Source organism: Gracilinanus agilis, chromosome 2, assembly GCF_016433145.1.
Source record: "Gracilinanus agilis isolate LMUSP501 chromosome 2, AgileGrace, whole genome shotgun sequence".
NCBI lineage: Eukaryota > Metazoa > Chordata > Mammalia > Didelphimorphia > Didelphidae > Gracilinanus > Gracilinanus agilis.
Window position 1 is genome coordinate 298,747,855 of NC_058131.1, and position 18,050 is coordinate 298,765,904.

General features: G+C 42.4%; 1 protein-coding gene across 1 annotated transcript in view; it reads right to left on the reverse strand.

The window, feature by feature from the left end:
- NKD1 (NKD inhibitor of WNT signaling pathway 1) overlaps nt 1-18,050 on the reverse strand; it is a 129,854-nt gene that overhangs the window by 22,896 nt on the left and 88,908 nt on the right. The window contains exon 4 of the mRNA XM_044661419.1: nt 16,036-16,093. Coding sequence (XP_044517354.1) covers nt 16,036-16,093 — 58 coding nt within the window. The remainder of the gene's footprint in view (nt 1-16,035; nt 16,094-18,050) is intronic.

Sequence of the window (18,050 nt, forward strand, 5' to 3'; positions counted from 1 at the left end):
TGTGATTAATGCCACAGCTACCTCCCCAGGCTTCACTTCTAGTCATGAGCAGAAGCTCCCTGCCCAGGCTCCCTGCCCAGGCCTCTCCATCCTCCTCCAGACCTAGCTTTTCTAGCCTTGGGGAGAGTCCCGACAAACCTGGCCATCCATTAGCGACCCTTCAAATGTTCCAAAGTGCTTACATGTGCCTATTCCAGCAGCTGGGAGTGGGGCTGGTCTCATAATAAGGCATCAGTTTGCCTTCTAAATACAGTGGGGGGGGGGGGGGTTCATTTAAAAAAAAATCTTCCTTAAGTGACTCTCACACTGAGACACTGGCTCCATCTTGACAAGCAGCAAGTTAAAATGCAAACAATTTTTTTAAGCTTCAAAGTCCCCTCCCTCAACAATCCCCATCCTTAAAAAAAAAAAAAAAAAAAAAAAAAAAAAGATGAGGGCTCAGTCTTCAAAGCACCCGCTTAGCTTAACTCCGAAGAGGTCCTGGCTAGAGATGCAAGCCTCCCATGCTTATCTAAACCAAACTCAAAGTTCAAAAGAAAGTTATCAGCAAACTACCTTCAGGTTCAATATCTCCTTTCAACTTGTCTTTGATAAAGCCTAAAGAAAGAAACCCCTATCATTGCTCTTTCCTTACTCCCACTCCCCTCCTCTTCTCCTCCCACTCCCTAAAAAAAAGGAAGAGAGAAAACAAGAGACAAGATAATCCTGGTTCTCTTGGTCTCTTCCTTTTCACTTGGAGATGTGAAAAGTCCCTTCTCTTTCCAACCCTTAATTGATGACTAACCTGGCCTGATCTGATCAGATCTGAATCCATTGACCCAAACAGTCCATCTGCCCTAGGGTACCACTCTAGTCCCCAGGAGGGTGGGCAGCCTTGGCTAGGTGCTAGCAAACAGGACATTCCCACAACCTGGTCACCCCCTACCTCTTCAGTCTTCTTACAGTTTACTCCCCTCCCCTCACTATGGTGTCCCTACACTGGCCTATTTACTTTTCCTCATACACATCTGCTGTCCTGGATTCCTAGAATCTTTTCCCTCCTCACCCCCACTTCTCCAAATCCTTGATTTCCCACTGTCAAAACACAGTTCAAATATTCACTTCTTCTTTTAATCCCTTATCTTCTGTTTTAGAATCAATAAGTATCAGTTACAAGACAGAAGGATGAGAAGCCCTGGGCAATTGAGGTTAAGTGACTTGCCTAAGGTCACACAGCTAAGAAATATCTGAGGCCACATTTGAACCCAGGACCTCCCATCTCCAGGCCTGTCTCTCTATACACTGAGCCATCTAGTTGCCCCTGAACATTTCCTTCTAAAGGAGAGACTCCCTGGTCCTTCCCATTGCTAGAGCCTTCCTCCCTAAGGTGACCTTCCATCTACCCTATATTTAGCTTGTATGTGCCTATTTATTTTCACGCTCTTTCCCTCAATGGATAAGAAACTCCTTGAGGGTAGGGGCTGTTTCTGTCTTTCTTTATATTCCCAACCCTCATTTCAGTGCCTGGAACATAATAAGTGCTTAATAAATACGGATTGACAGACAATGAAGGAACTAGTCCAGTCTCTTCCACTCACTACAGGGTCAGGGAGAGAGATCAAGTTGCTACCCTTCCCCCAGGGACCCCAATCCTGGCAGGGTCCAGAAGAGACTTCACACTCTCACCCTGTCCCTTGGCAAATTACATTACTTAATTACACCTGACAGAAACGGCACAGAAAACATCCTGAAACCATCCCAGACATTTATTTTGGTCCCTCTAAGGGATTGCTTCTTAATTAAGATAACATTTTGATCTGGTTCAAAGGGTACAGAGATTTCAAAAAATATAGAAAGGATGTTTTCATGCTGACTTCAGCCCTCCCCTCCAATAAATTCCAAACAAAAACAAGAAATCCTATACCACCACCCTCCTCCCCACCAAAAAGAAAACAAAACAAAACAAAACAAAAAAAAACCCTACCTCTCCTGAAACAGAATTAATCTTGCTCCATCAGTCATAAGACAGCAATGCCAAGTGACAAGTCATCCATTAGACTGTTGGAAATTGCTAATTGGAGCTCACTGTGGTGCCAACAAGGTCAAATTATTTCCAAGGAACAATAACATTCAGATCCACAGTTTGGTGCCAGGGGAAGATCCAATTATCTGCCTGTTCCTTGCGTCCCCTGCCACATGTTCTCCTTCCCATGTCCCGGCCCCAGGAGGTCACATCTTGATGCAGCTATTTGGGAATTACTATAAACAGTGGATGCCATGGCAGTGTTTATTGATTTAATTCTTTAAACACACACACACACACACACACACACACACACACGGGCATTATAATCAAGTTGGTTTGTTTGTTTAACCAAATTATGGGCATAAAAGGTATTACAGGAGAGAGACAATTCTTGCTATCTGTAAGGCATCCCACCCCCATCCATGCTGCCCTCTCCAAGCCTGCCCTTTGTCATTTTTCACACTCAAGTCATGAAAAAAGCAGTACCATGCACACTGACCAGATTACGGGCTCTATTTCCCATTAGCTCCCAATCTGGCTTCATTCCACCCCTAGCAACTGCCAGATTAAACGCATTACTTGACCATCTTCACCCAGATCACTTTGATGTTCAGTTCTCATGCTTCAAAATACCTTTTGGATGAAGATCAGACAACATTAAACAGAATTACTAATTAATTAAGCAAAGTTAAATTTTAAACACTGTTTGTTGTGTTAGCCAAAAGCCTGAACAGAACAGACTTTTTTTTTTCCTTCAGCAAGATCAAAGACAGCCTCTTCCCTCTCCCTTCCCCCAGTCCTTTCTTTAAAGGAAGAAGGAAGGAAGGAAAGAAAAGGGGGAAGAAAGAAGAGAAGGAGAAGAAGAAAAAGAAGAAGAAGAAGAAGAAATATAACAGAGCTTCCGCTATGGAGAGTTGAAGCTAATACCTGCAGTGGTGGGCTGCAACTCCTATCCCCAGACATAACAGAAGGCACATTATTGGGATGCAATATGCTATGAGAGACATTATCACTTAATTTTGAAGAGAACACAATCTGAGTGTAAATTGTCACCTTCACATGGACCATTCACCCTGTCTAATAGCATTATCTGCCCTGGGAGTTTGAGACTGGGATGGCACACAGCCCACCCAGGCCTCAAGCTGTTGACAGCTGGCGCCACCCAAACAGCACTAGAAGGAAAAGAGGTGAGTTGAAATAAAACAGACTCCTACACCCCCACCGACTCCCCCTTGCTCCAGATGGCTACCACCATCAACAGGGAATACTGCTACTCAAACAACTTCAGTGGCCTTCCCCTTCACTATGCTCTTGGAATACCATCCACTAAAGTGAATCCCAGGGGGAAAATTACTCCTGGGAACACCCCCTATACACACTTTTTGGAGGTTCATGTCTAGCTTGAACCCAGCCTCATTCATGAAACCTTCTCTGGTGATCCTAAGTGACATACCTCTTTCCATTCTCCAACGACACTTAAAATCTAAACTCCATATTCTGGTTTTATTATATACTTTTTCTTATAATTCTTGAATGTCACATCTCCTCAGCTAGACTGTATATCCCTGAAGTAGAGGGGCTACATTTCTGTTTCTCCTAAATATCTCCTATTGCATGGTGCTGGGTACATCATTGATGGCCAATCAATGTATGATCCTCTGAGGCTGAAGAGGAAATCGGTCAATTCTGAAATGAACACAAACTACTTGTTGAGTGTAAAATCCAAAAGTTGGCCAATGTCAGCGTTATTCAACGAATCCCAATAATATCCACTGAAGATTGGCCAATGAATCACTTTAGAAAGAATAGTCTAAATTTTGGAAACAGTTATTGCTAAATTAGCACCACTTACAAACAACAACAACTATATTTCAACTGCATCCATCCATCAATCAATAACCATTTATTAAGGATCTACTCTGTGCAGGTTCTGTGTTAATTGCTGGGTAGGCAAGAGGCAAAACATAGTCCCTGCTCTCAAGGAGCTTCCAATTTAAGGGTAGAGATACAGTGCAGTGCAAACAAATATATACAAAACAAATGATATGCAGGAAAAATAGGAAATCATTATTAGAGGGAAGGGTCTAGAATTAAGAGGAGCTGGGGGAGGATTCCTGTAGAAGATAAGATCTTACTTGGGATTTAAAGGAGTCAGGGAGGTCAGTGCATGGGCAAGGCCTCTTCTCAGCCCAATTAGTTAGCCAATAATCCCTTTGTAAGATTTAATATGAGTTAGATTTTTGGGTCTGGTGTTTGGATGCTAGCCATCACATGTATGGGGCACGTGGCTTATTATCAACTAAAAACTTTTTAGTCCTAGGCTGACATACCACTTTTATTCAGAACACTTCTGAATAACTACCTTCCATTATCAGCTGGCAGAGCAAATAAAGACTAATTTTAACATATGTCTGAGCCAAACATAATTAGGAAGGTAAGCCTATTGCCAACAGTGACTAAAAGCTTACGACACATGCCAAGCTGAACAGAATGGTCTCTTGGATCATGCGCTACTTTGGACTGCTCACTCTTGTTTTAACCCACTTTTCTAGATAATAAAGAGTTCACTATACACAGACTGAATCATAGGTCAGAGCTAGGAAGGACTTGAAAGGAGGGTCATATCATCCTGTCCCATTCATTTTTAAAAGGAGGAAACTGAGGCCCAGAGAAAGTAAGTAGAGGTCCGAATTCCATAGAAACTGAACCCCAAAAGCAAGAGATTCTGCATGTAAGCAGTTGACATTAGCACCTTCTAGCTGGGATGGCCAAAATAATGGGGGGAGCCCCATGAGGCAGCATGGTACTAGTGGGGAGCAGCTCTGATGTGTAGTCTGTTACCAGTCTGACTATTAACAAATGGAGTTACCTTCAGGATACTTAGAATGGACAGGGCAGAGAATGACATCTACCCTCACTTACTCAGCACCAATTTGGAACACAGTCTCATGAAAGAATAATTACCTATTACTGAGGGGCCAGTTTTTGGTTTATTAATAGGGCAGAAAGGGGCAGCTAGGTAGCTCAGTGGATTGAGAAATAGGCCTAGAGAGGGGAAATTCTAGGTTCAAATCTGTCCTCCCTAGCTGTATGACCCTGGACTGCTCTTCTGCCCTGGAATCGATAATTAGTATTGGTTTTAAAATAGAAGGTAAGGGTTAAAAAAAATAAGGCAAAGACCTCTTTGTTTCAAAACTGGTGCTCAGCAAGTCATATCATCTGGATGATGTAACCAGCTTTTTGTTCATTAATAAGGCATGCCGCTTCTATCCAAAACTCTATAAAAACAAAAAAGGCACCCTCTTGATTGACCTTCAGAGATGACAGAACTTGGTGCTGAGATGAGATGCTGCCTTAAACCTGGAGGCAACACTAAGAAGAAGGCCTGGATCTTAGGAAGAAAAGACATGACTGTACCATGTGACTTAATTTAACCCGTAACAAATAGGACTTTAAGACAGAGGTTTTCTTGGATCTCTACTTTGACATCCTCTTTTACCTCCATAGTTGTACAGGAGAATAGATTCTCAGATTCTCTCTATCTCTCCTTTTCTCACTCTCCCTCTTCTGTTCCAAGGGATGCTGGAAAGGTTGCTAATATACCCCTAACTGTGAACTTCAAGGCATTAGAGGAAAAGATATTTTTTGTCTAGGTAACCTTCCCAGTACTAATACTATCCTACAGATAAAGTCTGTGTATTTAAAAAATTTTGTACACTGGGAACTTCATTCCCCAGCATCCTTTACTCTTCCTAGGGTGCCTCTGGTGTTGTGTCTTGGCATAGGGTTTGGATATAAATTTTCAAAAAGCCATGTGGGAGGGGCTTTTGGTTTTGGTAGGGCTTGGGCTCAAGCATAGGAGGTGGCTGGGGCTCTGGCTCTTTCCTCTGCTCACTGAGTAGAAAAAACCCTTTCTCAGCATTAAACTTCATCACTCATTTATTTATTTATTTAGAATTATTTAAATATTAAATATCAATTGATCACATTAATGGATTAGATATTAGTTATTAATTAATTGATTAACAATAATTAAATATTTGAATTTATTTGTTTATTTAAATATCAAAATAAAAAATCCTATCAAATTTAAATTTCTGAGGGTATTACTTTTTTTATACCTTACAAGTCCCACACAGAACTTGAATCCAGAATACCACCTAAATTCCAACTGAAAATTTAGGCACTCAGCAGGTACAGTGGCACATACCTATCATCCTGGATCCTCGGAAGGCTAAGGCTGGTGGATAGCTTGAGCTCAGTTCTGAGTTGCAGTAAAATTAAGTAGTTTGCCTTCTGCATTGTCTAACTCTATTATGGCCAGCTCCTGTATTTGGTGGACCACCAAACTACCAAAGGATAGGTCAACTGGCCCAAATCAGAAATGGAGTACCTCAAAACTTCCCTGTTTTACAGCCCAAAATTGACCACTGTACTTCTAACCTGGGCAACAGAGGGAGCAGGAGAGAGAGAGATGAAAGGAGGAAGAAGAGGGAGAAGGAATAAGAGAGGAAGAGAGACAGACTCAGAAAAAGAGAAAGGCAGAGGCAGAGAGAGACTCTGGAGGTACTCCTAGGCATCATTTCCCTCCCATACAAAAGCAAAGTTTTCCTGTCCCTTCTAAAAAAATCTGAAGCTCTTATTCTGTTCAAGATCAAGGTGCCCACCCCTCCAGGAACCACTCAAATCCAGTGGCTCCCTCTAAATAGAACTGCCTCCCTTCTTCTATTTCTTTCCTACCCAACTGCAATTTTCTGTCAGCAGCTTTTACACCCAGACCAGGTGTATGGGGGCAAAAGAATGGGGAAAAAATAATACTCTTCAAACAAATGAATTTCATTCTTTTTTTCCTCCTTGAAAGTAGAGAGTTGATGGCCATTCTCTGCTTTGAGGCTTGGATAGGAATGAGATGAAACATCTGTTTGGGGAAGGAAGGGGGGTTGGGAGAGGAAGCAAAAGAAAAAAATTGGAAAAAGGACCAAAAAAAAAAAAAAAAAGCTTTTTTTGGCTAAAAATATCATGTCTCTTTTTTCCCCCCCAAACTTAAAACATGTGATGAAATTCAACTTTTAAAATATAACCCCCGAGCTACTTGAAACTATAAAAGTCTCCTTAGTATCTGAGATAAGTCAGAATTTCCACTGTTCAAGCTGCGCTTTTATGAACAGCAGACTTTAGAGAAAGGGCACTTGTTCTCTCTCCGTTGCGGTAAAACTTTGGGTTTCTGTAGCTACTGTAGCCACAGTGAAGTCAGAGCCGACAAAAGCTCTCTGAATGGAGGACAGCAAGCTGACCAGAACAATGCCAACATAGCTTGGCCTGCCCAGCCCTGTGTGGCACTCATGGGCTCCTGAGATGGCTGGTACCACTGAATCTCCCCTGCCTCTAAATGTTCCAAAGACAAGACTTATTTTTCTCCTATCTGAGGAATCTTTCAATATTACCCAAAGAAACTTCTAGTAATATGGTCACGTCAATGAATACTCAAGTGGTACCTACCAAGAGCCTGACTGAGTTACTGAATGCTGGACTGGAAATCAAGAGATTCCAAGTGGTTCCAGTTCTTAAATTGTGTAACCTTGGGCAAGTTACTTCTTATTTCTAGGTATCAGTTTTCTCTTTGGTAAATTATGGGAGTTAGACCAGATCTTTTTATGGTCCTCTAGCAGTGCCTATAATCTTAGAGAAATTTAGAGATGCCAAGAATTGTTTCCTCTATGCTTAAGAGAGGCTTCAAAAAAAGCAAATGCCTACTTGGGAAAAGCTGCCATCAACCAGGGTTACTAGCGGCAAGGGTTGAGGGAGATGAGGAGAGGAGGGTTGACTTCATTCTCAGGTAGGCTCTATTTTAAGAAAAATTGATACATAAAAACCAGAACTTAAAAAAAATAAACCTTTTGTAGAGAAAGGGTGATATTCAACATTATAGAAGGACATTGCTTTATTGAAAGTCACGCTCTTATACTCTTTTATTTTTAATTAAATGATTTTTAATCTTTGCCTTCTATCTTTGTTATCAATTCTAAGACAGAAGAGTGGCAGGAGTTCGGCAATTAAGGTTAAGTGGCTTGCCCAAGGTTTCACAGCTAGAAAGTGTCTGAGGCCAGTCAATGTTCCTTTAAATAGAAAACTCTCTTATTTGATGATAGATCACTAACTAGTTGGCTGATTAAGGGAAGAGGAGGAGGAATTAAGAGGAAGACAAGAAAAGAGACCTAAAGTTTTGTTAAGTGCTAGGAGTCCTGGGCCACTGAAGAGCAATCTGAATGGAAGATTGGCTATTTCTGAAATGACCAAGTAACAGAATTGAATTTACACAAAACTTCTCAAGATCACTTCTTCTGACTAAAGTGTGGTCATACTTTTACTTAGATCCCTAGAGACCTCCATAAAGTAAAAGGGGGAAAGGGAGAGGTGGGAAGTCCATCTCTCTGTTGAAGACAAATAGAAACAAAAAAACTCATAAAAATCACCCAGATAATCATTTTTGACATTTTACAAATCAAGTCAAGATCTTCCAGACCTCCAGAAGGAGAATGTATAGCAGGGAAGAGGTGCATATAGGGCACAGAGTCCCTTCTGCAGGAAGCCTTCCCCAACCCCTCTTAATTCCAATATCTTCTCTCTGGTAAAGATTTTCTAATTACTCTGTATAGAATTCGCTTTGTTGCCTCCCCAATTAGATTGTAAGCTATTTGAGATCAGGGACTGTCTTTTGCCTCTCTCTCTTTTTTTTTAATCTCCAGAGTTTAGCACGGTGCCTAGCCAATAGTAGGTGCTTAATAAATTTTACTGATTGATTGAGAACTAACACCAGACGAGGATGTCAATTATCTCCTAGGTCAGTGATGGGCAAACTTTTTAAAGAGGGGGGCCAAAGGAAAGGAAATGCTCATCTGTCAGTCTAAGGCAACTCTTTCGAAGTTTCATTGTATTGCATCCTACTCAATGTATTCGTCAGATTAGGAATAATGTCACTCAGCTAGATAGAACATTTCAGGGGGCTGCATCTGGCCCTAGGGCCATAGTTTGCCCATCACTGTCCTAGGCAATAACTTCTAGCAGTATGAAAGTAGAATCTGGGCATCTCAGGAAAAATGTCCAGAACTTAGAGTTTTGTTTTGTTTTTTCTTTAAAAAACAAACAAAACCCTTACCTTTTGTCTTAGAATCAATACTGTGTATTGGCTCCAAGGCAGAAGAGTGGTAAGGGTGGGCAATGGGGGTTAAGTTACTTGTCCAGGGGCATACAGCTGGGAAGTGTCCGAGGCCAGATTTGAACCTAGGACCTCCCATCTCTTAGCCTGGCTCTCAATTCACTGAGCCATCCATCTGCCCCTGGACTTGAGAGTTTTATGACTCAGATTTGAATCCAGCCTCTGTTATTGCCTGAATATCTCAAGGCAAGTTATTTCCCCTCTTTGTGCCTCAGTGTCTTCCTCTGTAAAATGAGGAAGTTGTAGTAGTTCTAAAGTTCCTTCCAATGCTAAAAACCTGTGATACTAAGACAAGGATAAGGACTGGCTGTGTGATTTCACTTGTACAGGAAAGACCAAGAAAGATACTACAAATCAGGCTAGCACCTTGTCTGCAACTTTAATCTTGAGAGAGATGCCTAAAACATGGAGAAGAGGTTAAGAGGGTCAGATAGTCATTAGGTGTGAGAAGCAAGACTTGAACTCAGGTCTTCATGGCTCCAAGGCCAGTTCTCTACCTCTACCATGAAGGAAAGAAGGTTGACTATTATGGGAACACAGACTTTGAGCTGGAAGGAACCCATTTCCCCCTTTTTACAGATAAGGAAACTGAGAATTAATGAGATGAAGTGACCTGCTCCAGACCTCATGGATAGGAAACAAGGATTTCAACCCAAGACCTCTCTCTCCAGAACATGTACTCCTTCCTCTGCACCATGCTGCCCCCCTAATATATTCTTTTTTTTTTTTAAAACCCTTACCTTCCGTCTTGGAGTCAATACTGTGTATTGGCTCCAAGGCAGAAGAGTGGTAAGGGCTAGGCAATGGGGGTCAAGTGACTTGCCCAGGGTCCCTCAGCCGGGAAGTGTCAGAGGCCAGATTTGAACCCAGGACCTCCCATCTCTAGGCCTGGCTCTCAATCCACTGAGCCACCCAGCTGCCCCCCCCCAATATATTCTAATATACTTGGCATATGACACTTAGCTATTGATACTGACCAAAGTGTCCAATTCAATCCAAGTTTTGAAAACTGACACAAAATAATGACCAATGTGAATTGTCCTCCGGCCAGCTCCAGCTTCCTGAAGCTGCTATCCTTATTCTGTACCCTTCTCAAGTATTTTCCAACTGTTCGATTGCATTAATTCATAGTTTAATGAGAGAGGAGCCCACTGGATGGGAAGACAGTGGTGATAGCGATTGGGGAACTCTCTATCCTTGAAGGTCTCCCAACTACACACATCACAGCCTGCCAAAGTTAACTCCCCCAACAACCGTTTTGAGCACAAGGCCACAAAGCTGGAGATGATGTTTAGGGGAGGGAGAAAGAGAGAGACAGAACCCAGATGGGCCTTTCAGAACAGGAAAGTGGAATTAGTCACTTGATCAAAGAGGAATTCACTTTTAAACTTGACTTCAGTGGACTCGTGTGACTGTCAAACTTGAAACGGGAGAGTCAGAGAGATAGCACTATGTCAGAGACCCATACAGAGCTGACTGCAACTTTTACCTCCAAAGTCAAAGGTACAGATAGACAGGAAAAGACAAGAACAGAGAGACCCCGAGTTAGGGAGAGAAGAGCACAGAGAGCCTCCTTTTAAGGCTCCTTAAAAACTAGGAGGCAGCCAAGATACAAGAGGGGAGAGAGCCTGGCACAGTAGATGGAGTGCTGGCCTAGACGGTCAGGAAGACTTATCTCATATACTTAATAGCTGTGTGACCCCAAACAAGTCACTTAACTTGTCTTGGCCCCAGTTTCTTTATCTGTAAAGTAAGGAGGTTTCATGGAATGACCTCCAGGGTCCTTTCCCATTCTAAATTTATGACCATAAGATTTTCAAAGAACAGAGGTTTTTACAAACAGGTCCTGTGCCTTTACTGTTTCCAGACAGGAAATATACCAAATTTCTAATCCCTTTCCCTCTGGTGTTTGAAGGGGAGAGAGGTGGGGACACTGGAGTCAAATCTCGGTCAAAAAGTGGACTACGCTGAACGCTGCTGTCTCCTGGGCATATTGAGGGAGGGGTAACCGTGGCAACCAGTCCATAGGGTTGCTGTGATGAAAGAACCCTCTTAACAGCACAAATTATTAGACAAATGCAAGTGATTCTTGTTTTGATTGCCATGGGTGAGGGTCTATGCCAATAAAAGTATCTACCTGCATGTCACAGGTCGCTAGCCCCTGACTAGAGGGTAAAGAGCTGAAGGGAAGCCAATAGCTTTGAGCAGGGGTTCAACACCTCTTCTTCACCTCCTTTGTTTTCTGTGAACCCCACGAGACCACCTGAGGAAGCCGGACGATCACAGTAGATGCGGGATGTTTGTGGGACCTCAGTCAGGTGACAGAGATGAGAAAAGGTCAGATAAGGTTGTCTTGTCTTCTCTCCTCCCCTGTCCTGTGGACAGGCCAGGCCAGGGAACTGAGTAAATAAGAGTGGCCACTCTCCAAGCATAACCTCTAGTCACAGGAACACTAAGTCAACAATCCGGCTCTCACGGCTCTAATGCTTTTGATGTTTACTTTGTTCTTTCTATAGTTCAAAAGGAAGCACTAATGCTCTAGCCCTCTTACCAAATACAATCTTAATCTTGGGATTTTGAGCTTTTGCAGTGGGCTAGTTAAGTCTGTTAAGAGGAGGGGATTTGATCCAGCTTTCCATAACAACACAGGAGTTAAATCCCGCTTCTTTATGGATGGCTAGGAGCCTTCTTTTTATCTTCATGCCTCAGATGGCCTTTTTTCCCCTTTAAACACCTCTCAAGCCCTCCAAAAGGCAATGAACTTGGCCATGAGAAAAACCCCAAATGAAGAGTCAATTGTTTCTTCCCTTACCCTTTCTTGGCCAGTTCTTCTGAGGGGCTGAGGGCTCTCTTGGTCCTTCCAAAAGAAGCAGAAGCAGCAGCAGTGTGAAGTTGGTCTCAGGGCAGCTTCGGAAATGCTAATTTCCCTCTGCTGTTTGCTGGCCATTCCTAAGCTAACTTGGGACCCTTTAGACACTACAGGCACTGAAGTTTCATATTTCCAGAAGGGCTGACTGCATTGCAGAGAAGAACATTCTCATTAGTAGCCGCACTGTTACTGTATATTCAGTTTCCTGTACTAGGAACTGAGCAGTCATGAAGATGAATGGAATAGCCCTAAAATGAATGGAACTTAACTTCCCCTCAGATACACCCAGTGTGGCTATCCACCGGTCAAACCATTTTGCTATGGGTAAAATGCATTTGAGATTATGACCTGTTTCAGTTGAAAGTTCAACAGAAATAAAGTCATTATATTTGTGACCCAAGGACACTGTCTTCAGACTGTGAGCTCCTAGAGAGAAACTCATTTTTTATCTTTTTCTATTTCCAGCACTCGGTACAGTACATGGCACAGAGTAGGTGCTTAATAAATATTTATTGACTGATTGGTATTAGGTGCTTAATAAATGCTTGTTGACTGAGGGTCCCCCCTTTTTAGTGAGGGTATAATCATGGAAAGAATAAGTCCAGTCACAGACTTCAACAGGTATTCTCTGAGGACCAGCAGAGCTAAGTTCAGAGAGTCTTCACTAGGTCGGCCTTGGGGTAATGAATTTTTTCACTTTGGTCCCTTCTATAATAGCATCATTTATCTAATAAATTATAGTGGGGACCGCAGTCTATTTCAGTAGAAAGTATACCAATACCAACAAAATCAAAGAGCCATGAGTATAGATTAGGCTAGATCCAGAGACCGAAATACCTGAGATTGTATCCTGGTACTGGCACTGTGACCTTAGATAAGTCACTTCCCTCTGTAATCCTCAGATTCTTCATCTGCAAAATATTTATAGCCTGTTCTAGCACTTAACTCATGGGACTATTAAAAGGAAAGCACCTTAGAACCTTAGAGTTTTATATAAAAGTGAGCTATTTTTATTATTCATTATTATTATCATTGAGATTGATGGAAAGTTTCCAATGTGAACTTAGCTCCTTTACCCATGCCTGGTTTCCTTTTGGTTTTCTGTCTGTAAGACTTCGAATGTGAAAAATGAAGTGATAAAGGTGAGTTTTGCCAAAGTACCACGAACAGATTGATTCCATTTGGTTTCCATCCCGGCCCACTGGAAAAGCCCATTTCACATCCCCAAATGCCGTAGCTAATTGACATTGACAGGAGAGGGCTTGACAGCCTGAACAGAGTGATTCACGGTACTGGCATTTCTCAGCCCAAGCAGTCAGACTCAGCTCATCAGCTCATCAGGCTTTCTCTGGGTACACGCTACATTGCCTCCATTCAGAAAGGAAACGGCAGTGGACCGAACGGGTGGTGTCCCAGGAAATGAAATGACCATCAGAGCCCTTGCTCATCCAGGCGCAGCTTCCAATTCTTTGTGTAAATACAGGCAGTGGAGAAGCGGCAAAAGCGGCTCTCATCCTTGACATGCAGTTTTCTGTTCTCAAACTGCCCTACCTAGCTTGTGATTTGCTCTCACTAAATTGTCTAGACCACACCATTGACATTAGAGGGTAAGTTCATGGGGGAAATTGCTTGACAAGACCATAGAGCCTCATCTTCCCATCTTTGCTGTATGCTGGCTATGTCCCTGTGTAAGCCAATTCACCACTCTGCCTCAGTTTCCTTATTTTGCAAATAGGTTTGGGAACTCCTCAGGTGCCAGGGTAGAATAAACTACTAGTAGTCAATCAAGTCACTGGGCAGAGAAAATATCTAGGGGGTCAGGTCCCTGCCTCCCACTAAGATGTATAGATTATCATCCAATTTACTTCCCTCTGTCCTCCATCATCCCAGCTGACTAGCTCTATACCAGCACTGGCCAACATTTTTTTTGAGTGCCATTGCCCAGTAGGCAATTTCAAGCTGTCTGTGAGCCCCACCCCACCATTACCCAAGAAAGCAGAGGAAGGAAGTGCTTGCTTTGGGGGACTAGACAGAGAGGTGAACATGCAAAAAATGTCCTTGGGCACTGGGAAGAGGGGGAATGGAGCAGCTCCCTGAGTGCCAACTGGGCATTCGGGCCAATACTTTGCCAATGATGCTCTACACTCTGTCCCCATCCTTCTCTCTTCCAGTTAACTCTTTTCTAATGAAAATAAGAGCATTACTGGGCATTCAAAAGATTCTATTTTTTATATTCCAGACACCATCTATTTCCAGAATATGACCTCTGCCCACACCCCAAAAAAGAGACCTCCTCTCTCAAGTGAAATGCCCCCCAAAACCTGACTCCTTTAATCCTAAAAGACTCAGTCTTGAAGTCTAAACTATAGAGTTCAGAGCTGCTCCAGTTGACACATGACTCTTTAAGACCTCTCCAGATAAAAAGTAATATGGTAAAATAGGACTCAGAGGACCTGAACCTGAATCCCAGCTCTGCTACTTAATGTGACCATGGTCAAGTTGCTTAACTTCTCTGAGCCACAAGTTTCTTTATCTATAAAATGGGGTGTAGGGAGAATAGATGGAGAATATGGTAGATTACATGACTGCTTAGGTATCAGCCATCTCTAAGTTTTATGAACCCTTCAGGGATCAAAACCAGCTTTTAGTCTCCAAAAGGTTCTTCAGAGCCGTATCTGAGCCAGAACTTCTGAATGGGACTTGATTCTTTTTATTCTTTCCTCCTAAAATCACCACCCTCTCCATGACCTTGGAAGAAGATTTGGACACCAAAGGTCAAAACTGGTTCCCCCCCCCCAAGATCCCTGTTTACCAATCAATGGATTGTGATGAGGATTAATTATATCCTGTGTTTCCCTAAGTCACTTCCTTCTGACTTTATATCAACAAAAGGTTGAGAATCCTGATAGGACACTGAACTTGGAATCAGCAAGTCCTAGGTTCAAATCCTAATTCAGATACTTAGTAGTTGTATAGGCATGAGCCATAAGGATGGAATGTAGATGGGCTGGTTGTTATACGTCCACTTATTGTTTGGTAGCAACGTGACCAAGCGGTATACCACTGAAGTCCACTAATGAGATAACACACTGATGCCTGGACTGACCAGGCATATAAGGACAGAGATGGGCACTGAAGGGAATAAAAGCTATACTATGGAAAAGGTAGGAGTCTCAGACTGTAAAGAAGGTCTAGGATCCTATTTGTTGGAAGAGGTCAGGTCCTTCTAATGCATAATTATTTGGGTCAGAGCTCTGCCTCAATTGTTCTATTGCAGATTAGAAAAAAATTGGTGCTACAGGCACTTCCTAGCTGTGTGATTGTGGGCAAGTCACTTAACTCAATTGCCTAGCCCTTACCACTCTTCTATCTTGGAAACAACAAACAGTATTGATACTAAGCTAGAAAGTGAGGGTTATAATAATAATGATGATGATGATCATAGCAGGTTTATATAGAGCTTTAAAGTTTGCAAACATTATCTTGATAACAACCTGGGAGGTAGGTACAGTTATTATCCTCATTTTACAGATGTGGGAAAATTAGACAGAGGTCACTCACAACCACACAACTAGTAAGTCTCTGGGGCAGGATTCAAATTTAGGGCTTCCTTACTTCAAGTCCAGTGTTCTACGCCAAGATCCAGTAGAATCTGGGTCCACTGAATCCTGATTTCTCCAATCTCATCAATGAACATAGCCCTGCAAATTCCCCTTCTTCCTCCCTCCCCTTACCCCCAATTATTTCACTGAACAGACCAGTCCCCAAGTGTGTCATGGCCTGAAGAGTCTGTCAGCAAACATGGTGCTAAATCACTACTTGTTAGACTTTCTGGGAATCCTACAGGGCTGGCCAACCAGGGCTTCCCCCTTTCCAGCCTTTGATTAAGGAAGCATTCTTGTCCCCTCCCAGGCTCTGATTAAGGAAGGATTCTTGTTCAAATACCTTCTAGACGAAAATGTTCCTCGCTGATTGTTTCTCGGTAAACTTCCCCAGCTGGATCCTAGAGAGAAACAAAGCAAAGACACCTTAACCACAGGCATTGCAGTGATTACAGAATATTGAAATGCTTATGAGACACACATGGAGCTGCCAAAGTTAATTATGAAAAGAGCTCTGGAAGGTTAAAGGTGTCCCAGAAAGTACTTAATCACTTTTGTTCCTAGATCCTCAGTCTGGTTAGTCACTTGCAGGGTAGGAGAGGGAAGGGGAAGCCAAAGGGAGGAAGAAACAGAGATCCAAACTCATTCTGTCTTTAATTCCATAGAAACACAGGCATGGTGCAATTTTAACGTGTATATTCCTTTTGACCCTCTCAAGAAGCCAATCCACCCAGATAACTGCAGCCAGAGCAGCCTTATTCTTAGGGGAAGCCTGCTCCCTTCACATCATTCCACCCTTAGTTCTGGAATTGCAAAGACAATACCGAAAAATTCCTTCCAATGATACCTTTCCAGCCTTATTTCTTACGGCTCCCCTCAACTTATCTCTGCTTTAGCCAAGTAGTCCTACTTTCTGCTCTCTATTCTTCATTTATTGAATTCTTCCTACCTCCTCCCTGTAAAATTCTGGATTGAGAGCCAAGCATAAGATGGGAGGTCCTAGATTTAAATCTAGCCTCAGACAAGGCATACAAGGGGTTAAAGGCAAATCCTTTAACCCCTACTACCTAGTCCTTATCACTCTTCTGCCTTGGAACTAATGCACAGTATCAATTCTAAGACTGAAGGTAAGGGTTTAAAAACAAATAAACAAACAAAAAAGCCCAAGAGTAGTGGGTAAAGAGAAGGCTTGGGACCAAGAAGACTTGGGTTCAAGTCGCACCCCTCCCATATATTGACTGAGTGACCCTGGGCACATCTCTTAACCTTGTGTACCAGGTAGCTATAAGTTGCAGAGGTGCCCATCTGCACTGGTTGGTGCCACCTCCAGAAAACTTGCCCTGACACTTCCTAAAAAAGACCACTTCCCTCTTAGACTTCACCTAGCACTGATGGCATCCCTCTGATATACTTATGTGTGTCTCCCCTCCCTTCTTAGTGCCGCTGCAGAACAGAATCATTGATTTAGCATTAAAAGGTACCATGGAATAGAGGTATCAAACATGCATCCCACAGCATTCCCTAGTGCTCCCCAAACCAGATTAAAATGGAATTGAGAAATATTTAATGAAGTAAATAAAAATACAATAAAACATAGGTAATATTGTATTTTAAATTTAGGTCAATATGCAAGCTGCAGAGCTTCTGTAGTCTAGCAGACCCCATTTCTATTTGATGTGGACACCATTGCCATAGATGATATACCTAGTCCCCCTCTCGTTTTATAAATAAGGAAACTGAGCCCCAGAGATGCTAAGAGTTTTGTCCAAGATCACACAGATAATAAGCATCAGAGGTGAGATTTGAACTAAGGTCCTCTCATTCAAGAAAAAGTGCTCTTTCCAATGAATGAATGAATGAATGAATGACTGGGCTTTTCTCAATGGTCAAAACTAGGCATTTCTTTGGATTCTATCAGGATACTTCAAATATAGAAATCTCAATGCTAATGCCTCATGTAAAGACTTTCTGGGCTATGAAGATCCTGAGCTGACAACCTACAAACAAACATATCACCCCTATTCTGCCCCCTGCCCACCATTTAGGCAGGTAGGTGGTACATTGCATAGATCTCTGGCTCTGGAATCTAGAAAATCCGAGTTCATACCTACTATTTGCTGTGTGCCTGTGGGCAAGTCACATAACCTCTGTAAGTTCTCAGTTTTCCCAATTATAAAATGAAGACAATAATAGCACCTACCTCAGAGGGCTGTTGGGAGGATCAAATGAGATTTGTAAATAGCTTATCAAGTGTCTGGCACATAGTAGGTGCTTAACAAATGCTTTCCCCCTTCTTTTCCTTTTCTCTCATGAACCTTTCAAGTTTCTCTCTTGTGCCTATGTTTATCCCTTTCCCTT